Source organism: Xiphophorus maculatus, chromosome 3, assembly GCF_002775205.1.
Source record: "Xiphophorus maculatus strain JP 163 A chromosome 3, X_maculatus-5.0-male, whole genome shotgun sequence".
Taxonomy (NCBI): domain Eukaryota; kingdom Metazoa; phylum Chordata; class Actinopteri; order Cyprinodontiformes; family Poeciliidae; genus Xiphophorus; species Xiphophorus maculatus.
In genome coordinates this window covers 347501-358535 of record NC_036445.1, presented here as the reverse complement: position 1 = coordinate 358535, position 11035 = coordinate 347501, and the positions used below count along the sequence as shown (strand labels likewise).

The following is an 11035-nucleotide window of genomic DNA, read 5'->3' as shown; positions in this document are numbered from 1 at the left end:
TAGTGAGACTGATAGAAAGTGCAATAATGTTCTGCTTGTGACGGCCTTCAAATCTAAATTATTTAATGATTACAATAATAATATCTTGACAACAACCAATCTGTCTATTATAAAGAATTTGTTCTCCCAGTATGTAAAATGGCCGATTTCACCAACGGTTAAAGAAACTCACTTCAAAATCTCACAATTTTTACCCAGTGGCTGAATTTTTGCACAAAAGATTTAAATTTGATTCAACATGTTATATCTTTAGTGAATGTCCAGAAGAATCATTAATCATTAATCATCTCTTTTTTTCTGTCCTTTTTCTTTTAAACTATGGAGAGACATTAAAAACTGGTTGTCCCTTTAAACTGAAGCCATCCCAGAGATAACCATCACCCACATATTGATCACCTATGTTGATGGCCTTGATAGTCAAATATCTGACATGGAAAATATTGTCTTCTTGCTTATTAAATATCATATACACTGCTGTAAATGCAGAGGTTTTACACCTTGTTTTGATTTTTTTCTTAACCAATTTAAATTGTATTACACCTCATTGCAACATTTGAAATCTATTTCTGCAAAACAAGTAACTGCCAGTATGTCTACTTTTCTTTAGTTTTAAATCTTGCTCTATTGTTATTCATTTGCCTGTTTATGTGCTTGTCTTTATTCTTAGCTCCATGTTTTTTGTTATTTTTTCTACCTATGTTGCAATGTTCGTATACCTCAACCAGTCTTTGTATACTGTTTGTTTAATAAAAAAAAAAGTCTAACGGGGTCCTCAAAGCAGATGTTTGTAAAAATTAGGTGGCTGTAAGAGCCTTATGGTTGAAATAAGTCATTACTGACGTGGCAGGAGCACACGGCTTTGACACCTGGGTGGTGGGTGTGTGGAGGTGGGCGTGGCTGTCACTAAGGTATGAATGGGAGCCATATTGGCGCGCTGATTGTATGTATGAGGAAGCCGGTGCGCCGGTGGTGGTCATAATTTCTGTTGACCGTGTTGTAATGTCGCTTATTGTTAGTCACATCGTATGGTTTAGCCTGGTCAGTATGTGTCAGTCCATGTAAAATCTGAAGTATGACAGTCAAGTGGAATAAATTGATGATTGCAACAACAACCTGAAGCGACTTGGAGTGTATTGAAGCGTCGCGTCGGACAGTCTGAAATTCACCGCGTTAACCCAGTGCGGCCTCTGCAATACCGCTAGTTTGCCGCACATTTATCGGCTGTATCATTTCCTGATCAAAACGCGACAAACGTAAATAAACGGATTAGAAAATGTCTCTTTCTCTATGATCTCTTCAGAACAATCATAATTCTCTGTATGTGAAGGAATATTGAAGAATATATTGAAATATCACCAAAATATACCAGACTTCAGGAGGAGACCGAGCTAAACTGTAAGAATTTGTAATATCACCAGAATTTAGAGAACTGACGATTATTTTACATTTTCTCGGTCTTATATTGACTGACTTGTTCTGCTAACATGTCAATAAATGTAAACGGTTCTGATATCATGAAAACTAATTCTTTGCTCATTTAATAGAAGCCACTTTATTTTGTTTGCACCTTAACTGGGCTGCAGACTCAAAGCTGAGTAATTTAGTAATTTCATAAAATCCTTACAGTTAAAAGTTTGCCTGGCAAACCTGCTAAACGATGTTACCTCCAAAATATTGGCAGCAAGTGGATTTTATTTTATAGACAATAAAATAAACTGGTCCAATAAGTAAATTAGACTAAATCTCTAACTGAATTGGAACCAGCGGTCACTGATCTCTGAGAGCCGTTTAATCCACTAAGCTATGACGACAGTAATAATAATAATAATCACCTGTTATTGATCCTGATCGATCAGACACTCTGCGCTGTAAGAGGCAAACCTGGATTAACTGGTGACACGTTCAGAATCTCAGTTTGAGGGAAGATTTGAACCGTTTCTGATGTAAAAGTATAAAAGATACTTATAATAATATCTAGTATAATAGTTTTTTGTCTCTTACAGTTGAGTTTTAGTCACTTGATGAAAAGAATAAAGATGTTTAGTTAAATTACGAGAAAAAATATCAACAATAAAGAAGAAATGACACATAGATCGGCCATGTCTTCTGTAAATGAACTAAATAAACTATAACCTGACAGTCAGGTTGTGTCAGAGGAACGAGGTACCAGAACCATGGTTCTGGTACCACTCAGTGGGAAATGTAGCAGATGTTCTCCAGGTTCTGGAGTTCCTATAGAACCCGGTTCTGGTTCTCCATCCAGAGCAGCAGCAGTACTTCACACTAATGTCGCCTGAAATACAACTGGAAGTACACAAAGCTCACTCTGACCCGCCTCTGGTTCTGACCCGTCTGCCCAGATTTAAACTTTATTCTGAAGTTGAATCAATAAATGCAGGAAAACATGAAGGCATCACAACGCAGAGATTAGCTGACGAGCCTGGGTCGGTTCTGAGACCCAACAGGACCTGCAGAGCGCCGAGCGGGAACCGATGGTTGGTCCCGTTTGTGTCCAGGTTGTATCAGGGGCCGCTGGTCCACCAGCTGGTCCACAGGATGAGGAGCGACCGGCCCAGCCAGGAGCTGTACCGCTCCCTGCTCTCCGTGGTCCGGCGGGTCCGGGCGGCCTCACAGAACCGTCGGAAAGTCGCGACCCGTCGGCGGCGGAACCCAGAGGAGCCGAGCGCCGACCTGCGGCGACTGTTCCTGCGGGACGAGGAGACGGAGAGCGAAGCTCGGGTCGCCGTGGCGGCGCAGGAGGAGCTGCGGCTGCAGGAGGAGCTGCGGCTGCAGGAGGAGCTGCGGCTGCAGGAGGAGCTGCGGCTGCAGGAGGAGCTGCTCCAGGTCCGAACCGGAGCAAGAACCCGGACCTGGCCCGGAAGGAGGAGTGTCGGGGCCGGGACCTCCACTGACCGTCCAGCTCCTCCAGGGGGCTTTGATGGTCGCCATGGTTACCCGCTCTGGTCGCCATGGTTACCCGCTCTGGTCGGTGTGTTTTCAATGTTTCCATGGTTACTTAGGTTTTTCTCAGTTTCCTGCTTCATCTCCAAACAGGTGCAGGAAGTGGTTCAGCTCACTGAATGTTTGGAATGAATTTTAAATCATTTTCCTGGTTTTCTGACTTTCTTTTTTTTACTCTGAATGTTTTAATAAGCTGCTCGCTTTGAAGCAGCTTTTTAAAACATCCAGATGTTTTTATTCTCAGTGGGATTCTCCTGGTGACATAAAAATGGATCATTTTTATGCAGAGGGTGTACTTTCTTTTTGATGGTCAGGTTTTGTCTCACTGATCGCAGCAGCTCTGCAGAAGTTAACCGAACTAAAAAACATCATAAAATATTACAAATATTTTAAGTCCACCCTAACCTCTGGCTCCAACACCAGCAGTGAAGAACAAACTTCTGATTTTTAGCTTAGCACTATCGCTAACTTTGGAAACATTCAGTCAAACTACGGAAGAGGATAAGGGCCACTAAAAAAAAAAGAAATGATTTTTCTCAGTGGCCCTAATCCTCTTCCGTAGCAATCTTACTAGGTTAAACTTTCAGTCGAATAAAGTTTGACATGTCTGGGTTAGGCTTTTAATCATTTCTTAGTACTTTGATGTTTATATTTATGCCCTTATTTTGAAGTGTCCGTACACGGCAGTTCTGTTTCCGCTCTTCACGTTTCCTGGAGATAAAGATTAAGAAGAAACTTAGCAAGAGGAACAAAATCAAACAGTCGGTAGAAACCAGATCGAAACATAAACACGATATTTAAGGGCGTTTAGAACAAAACAGGTCAACATTACATGGCGCTCGAAAAGTCTAGATTTTCTGGGGCAGATATAATTTGACTTGGTGTTAGCACCTTAGCATTAGCTTCTGCTAAATACTTTGCTGATGTAGCATATTAGCAGCTAATGTATATAGTTACTGCTGTGGGGTAGCCATGCCGACCAGTGAAGACCAGATTGAAGCTGATCTCAAATTAGCCGCCTTAAAGTTTTTGTCTTTTTATCTCTGCAGAGGCAGAAATCACTCATCATTCTGGAGGCAGAAGGTAAATCTGATTTATTCAGAGGCTTTTCAGCTCATGGCAGAAACATTTGACCCTCTCTTCCTCCAACAAGGATCAGCTAGCAACTCTCCCCCCACAGCGCCCCCTGTTGATAAGCGCTCCTCCGTCCGTCGGGGCGTCAGACCCAGATGTCGGAGGTGCAGTCGCCCCCCGGGTAGCGCAGCTCGTGGGCCAGAGCCGGGCCGTCGGGCTCCTGACCGAAGTCCACCAGGAAGTCCCTGTTGAGGGACAGACCGCCCCGCTCCGCGTCCACGTCGATCCGCATCATCACCGAGCCCTCTCTGCAAAACATCGGGACACGCTCAGCTTCTGTGGTCCGACACGCGGCTCCGGACCTCAGCAGGCACCGGGTTCTTCCGGGTCGTGGGTCGGTACCTCATCATGTCCGGGTAGAACTGCTTGTCCCAACCGCTGAACAGAGACGTGGTGACGTAAAGTCTCTGACCGTCCAGACTGAGCTGCAGCATCTGGGGACCTCCAGGGACACGCTTCCCCTGAGGGACAGACAGGTGAGACAGGTGAGACGGGGAGACAGACAGACTCGGGTAGATCCTCTCTGGTACCTTGATGATGCAAGGAGCTGGCTGCTCCTGCTTTTCTGGATCCTCCAGGACTTTGACTGGTCCGTCTCTGATGATGCTTCCTCCCAGGAACACCTGGAACAGACAGACAGGTGAGCCGTCTCACTCTCAGGTCTCGCCGCAGCAGCAGACAGGTGTGATGACATCAGACCTGTCCAACCAATCGAGGGTTCCTGCGGTCTGTGATGTCATACTGTCTGATGTCACCATGGAGCCAGTTGCTGAAGTAGAGGAAGCGGTCATCCAACGAGAGCAGGATGTCGGTGATGAGGCCTGGAGACAGGTGAGACAGAGACAGGTGAGACTGAGACAGGTGAGACTGAGACAGGTGAGACAGGTAGACCATCGCCTCACCTGGTATCTCAGGTAACATCCATCCCTCCACCTTCTTACTGGGAACTCTGATCACCTTCTCTGCGGCCCAGTCGCCTTTCTGAGGAAACAACAGAACCATCAGAACCTTTTGATGGTTCTGACGATGGACACCAGAACCGGATCTCCAGCTATCTCTGTTCTGTGTGTTCTGGGTTCTAGGTGGTTCTGGTCCATTTCACCAGTAACATAAGAACCTTCCAACTTTATTCCAGTTTTAATCATAAATGGTTTTAGGTGGAACCGCTCATGATGGCCGATGGAGACCTACTGGACCCCTCTGGCACCAGAACCTCCTGCGTTTGGATCAGAATGTCCTAGAGAAGCCCGGTAGACTCCAGGACGGCTGTGGTTCTGACCGGGGTTCTGTAGAACCTGAAGACACATCCCCGCAGGGCACATCCCACGTAGCCCTCGGTGGCGTCGGGGCGGTGCAGGAAGCGGACCTCCAGAGGGATGGCGCCATCTTCTCCCAGGTCCAGAGTCTGCAGCTTCCTGTGGGTGGTCCAGTCCCAGACATGGAGGGCAGATCCGTAGAGACCTGGAACAAAACGCCGGACCGGTTTGAGTCGGTCCAGGGGTTGTGACCCACTGGGACCAGAAGCGTAAACTTGATGGCACCAGAAACACGCAGGATGAAGCCGGTCTGTTGGGTCCAGATAGGTTCTGTGAGGCGGTGGCTGCGCTAACAGCACAGCTCATGTTTTAGCGTCCTAGCTAACCTAGCTCCTCTGACTTTTCCAAATAAATTCACTCAGAAGTTTTGTAAACTTTCAGCTGAATAAATAAAGTTCAACGTTGAAGTTTTTCTTTTCGACTGAAGATTTCTTCTAGTAGTTAGACGTTTATATTCATGCTCTTATTTTGAAGTCTGTTTACACAGCAGTTCCGTTTCCTCTCCTCAGGTTCTCCACAGTGATGCAGAGCAGCAATGATGTTTATTGTGTACCCAGAATGCATTGCTGCAGCTCAACAGTACACAGTTTAAAATGTGCTGGGCCATGTAGGCTGTTTCCACTGGATGGATTATTAATATTACTATCATTATTGATGCTGGTATGATTTTTATTGTTCTTTCTGTATTTATCAGCAAAAATCATTAAAAGAAAAACACATTACTCAATTACTAGTTTCCCAGAGAACAAAACAAAAGAAATTATTCTTACAGTCCAAGAAAAATGCAAAAGAACATTCAAGTTAAAATCAGTCGACCTCAAACTTTTTCTTATTCGGAGCCATTTTCTGAAAATGGCCAGAGAACGTTAGCTTCTGCTAAATGACTTACTGGTAAACCGTTGTAGCATAAGAAGCTAAAGCTAAATGGCAGAAATGAGGTAGTCAAAAACAGCCAAAGGTCAAAGTTCAACTCCTTTTAATGGACTCCAGAACAGACTGGATCAAAGCTCCGGATCAGAACCATAAGACCAGTTAAACCAGTCTGATACTGGGATTCCACTGCAGTAGGAAACACTGGACACTGAGACGCTTTGGTCACAGGAGGCAGAAACTCCCAACCAACAAACACTCTCTCTTCACCACCAACCTTACAGAACCTTACAGAACCTTACAGAACCCGGCTGCTAGAGTCAGCAGAGTCCTAAGAACACACGGCCACTGGTGGCGCTATAGCTCCCCTGGAAATATTAGATTTATTTATGGGGCGTGGCGGAGGGGTCAGCGCGACCCACATTCAGAGGCAACGTAGCTCAACGCGGCTGTCGCGGGTTCGACTCCCGGACCAGACGACGTTTACCGCGTGTCTTCCTCCCTCTCCTGTCAGCCTACTTTGAAAAAGGGACACGATAAAAAAAAACAAAGATTTATTGATTTTTTGATCTAATTGAACATTTCTTATTTGTAGTTGTTGTGGCATTTTCATTAAAATACACAAACCTTTAAAAAATCAGTTATTATATGTTGAGTTAAAAAAACATCATGCAACAGGATGTGAACTTTGCTATCATCACTTCCAGGAAACAATCAACTTTGCAATAAACATTCATAGACAAGATGTTCAGTCGACTCGATGTCACAAAATAAACAAGTTTTATCATCAACAGCAAATCAAAGTCTAAAGTTTCCTTAGAGGGAAAAACACCTGAAAGATTTGAAGGTGGACTTCCTCAGGTTATTGAAATCATTTGTTCTAATTTTTACCCTTTCAACCTTTGAAAAGAAATAAAATTTGGATTTGATACAAAAGGAAACAAAGTAGTAAAACATTCCCTATTTTGAGTTTTTAGTTTATTGTCTGTGATATTGGGTCCATTAATCAGAAGTCCAGGAAGGTCAGAGGTTCTGTAAACACAGATCTTATAAAAACATTTAGCTGTGCATAAAATATTTAGGGGAATAACTAATCATTTTTTGAAATTCACTTTTATTAATTTGCAGGTTATATTTAACACTGAATCCCTCCATTATTTAATAAATGCATCACAGACCAAACTCCTTGTTCCAGCCAGTTATGTGTAAAAATTGATTCATTATTGATTTTTATGTAACAGCAGTTCTTAGGGAGTATTGTGTGGGCTATAGTTATGTTTATAGATTAATCTCCAATATAATAAAACTTGCTGGTGAAAGAAGGAAAGTTTAACAGGCAGTTTTTTAAAAGTCACATCTAAGAAGAAAATTAACTCCACCCAGATTTGAAAATATTTTACTTGGAATATGGAACCATAATTCATTTTGATTTGTTAGAAATGACCGAAGCCAGTTTATTTTTAAAGTTCATGCTGTCAAATTCAATATCTTGCAGTTCTTCATCTTCAGACTGTTTGGTTAAATTACTTTTTCTGATGTAGTGAGTTTTCTGTTTCCATATAAAGTCAAAATTCATCCTGTTGATGGATTTGATTTCTGAATTATTGTTTATTCCTAATGTATATGCAGGGTAGATAAGTCTGGAAATACTTTCTATTTTGGTGATAAATATTCTTCCCAGAATAGATAAATCTCTGTGTGTCCATTTATTTAAATGAGTTTTACATTTTTGAAGTTTCTCCCAAATATTCAGATTTTCTAACTCAGATTTATTTTTATTTATATTCACACCCAGATATTTGACAGGAATATTAAAAGCAGTGGATATAGGACAGTCTGTTAGAGGCTAAATGTAACTTTTGTTTAAACTTAATTTAAGTCCTGAAGCCTTTGAGAAAGTTTCAATCAGTTTAAGAATTTTTTGAATTTCAGTCAGTTTATTTAAGTAGATAGTTGTGTCATCAGCTGACTAATAGAAAACTCTTTGCCTCCCACTGATAATTTACCAAATTGATCATTTTAATTGATATGGAAAACATTTCTGCAGCAGCAATAAACAGCAGAGGAGAAATGGAGCAACCTGGTTTTACCTTTTTAAATCTCTGAGGTTCCATGAGGAAAAACTCTGAACTGTTTGTATCTTTGTAAAATGTTTTCATTACATTAATACATTTATTTCCAAACCCAAATAAATCTAAAGCTTTGAACATAAATTCATGTTCTATCATATTTTATAAAAGTCTAAAAATAATTCATCCATTTTGGTTCTGGTCAATTAAATCCAAAATAAGGCAAATGTTATTATGTATAAACGCCTTTTAGAAATCAGGTTTGAGAAACTTTTTTTTTGAAACGACAATATTTGTTTTTTATTGTATATACAAGAATAACAAGACGTCAATAACAAACATTACAAAAACCAAATATCAACCCCTGCTGTTACAAATCACAATTAGGAACAAAGCACTAAAATTAGTGAAAAATAAATCAATTAAATTAATCAGAGGGGGCTACTAACTGAAAATCCTCCATTAACTCAAACAATTTAATTGCGTTTAAATTCTGCATCTTTCTCAGAAATCTTTTAAAAAAGGAAAGTTCATTTTTGACAGCAGAGAATGAGAGAAAACATTTTGCATAGCGACATTTATGGATATAATATTTGACTACAATAATTAGAACATTGACTAAAGATTCCACATGTTTTTCTTTCATTAATAAACTCAACTGAATGTTTAGTAAAGAAATAAAATCCACATTTATTGTTTTAGAAGACAGAAGTTATGAAGTTGATCCCATAAGTTTAATACTTCTTTACATTCGTAAAACAAATGTTTAGTTGTTTCCAACCACAATTCTCAACATTAATATTAAATCTGTCTCTTAAGAACTCATTTGAAGGATATATGTTATTAATTATCTTAAAATGTAATTCTTTATATTTAGAAGGAATTGGGAATTTCAAATAATTCTATCTAATTTTGACTATCATCGATTTGTAAAAAAATTGTAAGAGAACAGATTATGTTTTTATTGAATACTGATTCAAAACTGTTTATTATCTCTAATGTCCACAAGCTCAGTTTGAATCTCATGGAGTCTAGGAATAGAGAAATTAGGTAAATAGTTTTTAACTGACTGAATGAGGACATCAGGGAAACTAGTAAAACTTTCTTATAAATTGTTAGTGAACAATCAGCTCCAAACTTCCTGTTAAATTCCTCCAAACTCAGAATTTCACCATTTCCATCCAGTAAATGAGTAACTGACCAGATTTGTTTATTCCACCAATATTTCATAAATATAGATTTTCTACCACATAGAATGGCTCTGTAGGTAGAAGCAGTGACGCATACTTGTGACATCACTAGCGACGCCACAGTATCTTAAAGAAACACAATTACGGCTGTTACAAGACCACTGACCTTCCTTGACGTGGGCCGGGTTGAAGCCGTGGACCAGCGCTTTGGGCGCCCCCCACTCGGTGCTGATCATCACATTATGGCGGGGCTGGTACCAGAAGTCGTAGCCGAACGGCGCCGCCTCACCTGGATGCTCCCAGTTACCGACCACCTCGAACGTCTCACCGTCCAGCAAGACGAAGCCCCCTGCAACAGCAGCAGTTACCACCACCGTCCAGCAGAGGGCACCAGCTTGTGTTCCTCTCTGTGGGTTCAGGCCTCACCTTTACCGCCACCTGCTGGCTCTCCCATGCAGCTGATCATGACCTGGCCGCTGGCCAGGCAGTGGCTGGTGTGAGGGTTGGCCAGGCCGCACTTCCAGTACAGATCGATGGGCTCCACCGTCTGGACACCCGCGAAGGAGCAAATACTTAGTTAGCGAGCTAAATATTTAGCTTAGAAAATAAATCTCAATTAGCAATTTAGAATAGAATAGAATTCAATTTCAATATTTTATTAGGAAGATGGCTACACAGTAGCTTCCTACATAAGCTTACTAGCTACATATTTAGCTTACAAACTAAACATTTAACTTGCTAACTAAAGGTTTAGTTAGCAAATTAAATATTTAGTTTAAAGTTAAATACTTAGCTTGCTAACTAATTGAACCTTTGATATTCATAAATGGATGAATAATATGATGAAAATCTTAATTTAAACATCATCTTTTTCTCTTATACCAGGCTAATTAACCTAAATTACTGCTGTTCATCTTTGACTGTAACTTCAGAAAAAGCACAAATAACCATGTGATCATCTGGGAACGGGGCCAGGAAGGATTCGTATCTTTGGACCGGATCCCAAACAGAACCGCTGTGCTGTTTTCACTGACTGCCCCTTAAAGCCACTGTAATACCACGGCGGCACCAGCAGGGGGCAGTAGAGTCAACTCTACGACCATGGAACTCCAACAGAAGATCGGTTTGGGTTCAGCGTTCAGAACCGTTTGGGTTCAGGAATATTCAGCAACAGATTCTTTTTTCTCTCCAACATCAACAAGTTAAACTGGAATATTTTCTGTTTTTACTACTAATTAATGAGCCGCAATGAACTCTGCATGAACCTGAACCTCCTCTTCCTCCTCCTCTTCCTCCTCCTCCTGCTCCTCCTCTTCCTCCTCCTCTTCCTCCTCCTCCTGCTCCTCCTCTTCCTCCTCCTCCTCCTTTTCTTCCTCCTCCTCCTCCTCCTCCTCCTCCTCCTCCTCCTTTTCTTCCTCCTCCTCCTCCTCCTCCTCTTCCTCCTCCTCCTCCTCCTCCTCCTCCTCCTCCTCCTCCTCCTCCTCCTCCTCCTCTT

The 11035-nt window shown here is 41.6% G+C and overlaps 1 protein-coding gene across 1 annotated transcript in view; it reads right to left on the bottom strand.

Annotated features, from left to right (window-relative positions):
• Positions 1 to 4038: 4038 nt before the first annotated feature.
• selenbp1 (selenium binding protein 1) overlaps positions 4039 to 11035 on the bottom strand; it is an 18145-nt gene continuing 11148 nt past the window's right edge. The window contains exons 5-12 of the mRNA XM_023330736.1: positions 9967 to 10087; positions 9707 to 9889; positions 5375 to 5556; positions 4998 to 5076; positions 4795 to 4916; positions 4626 to 4718; positions 4438 to 4556; positions 4039 to 4343 (exon numbers count right to left, since the gene is read on the bottom strand). Coding sequence (XP_023186504.1) covers positions 4181 to 4343; positions 4438 to 4556; positions 4626 to 4718; positions 4795 to 4916; positions 4998 to 5076; positions 5375 to 5556; positions 9707 to 9889; positions 9967 to 10087 — 1062 coding nt within the window. The 3' untranslated portion in view covers positions 4039 to 4180. The remainder of the gene's footprint in view (positions 4344 to 4437; positions 4557 to 4625; positions 4719 to 4794; positions 4917 to 4997; positions 5077 to 5374; positions 5557 to 9706; positions 9890 to 9966; positions 10088 to 11035) is intronic.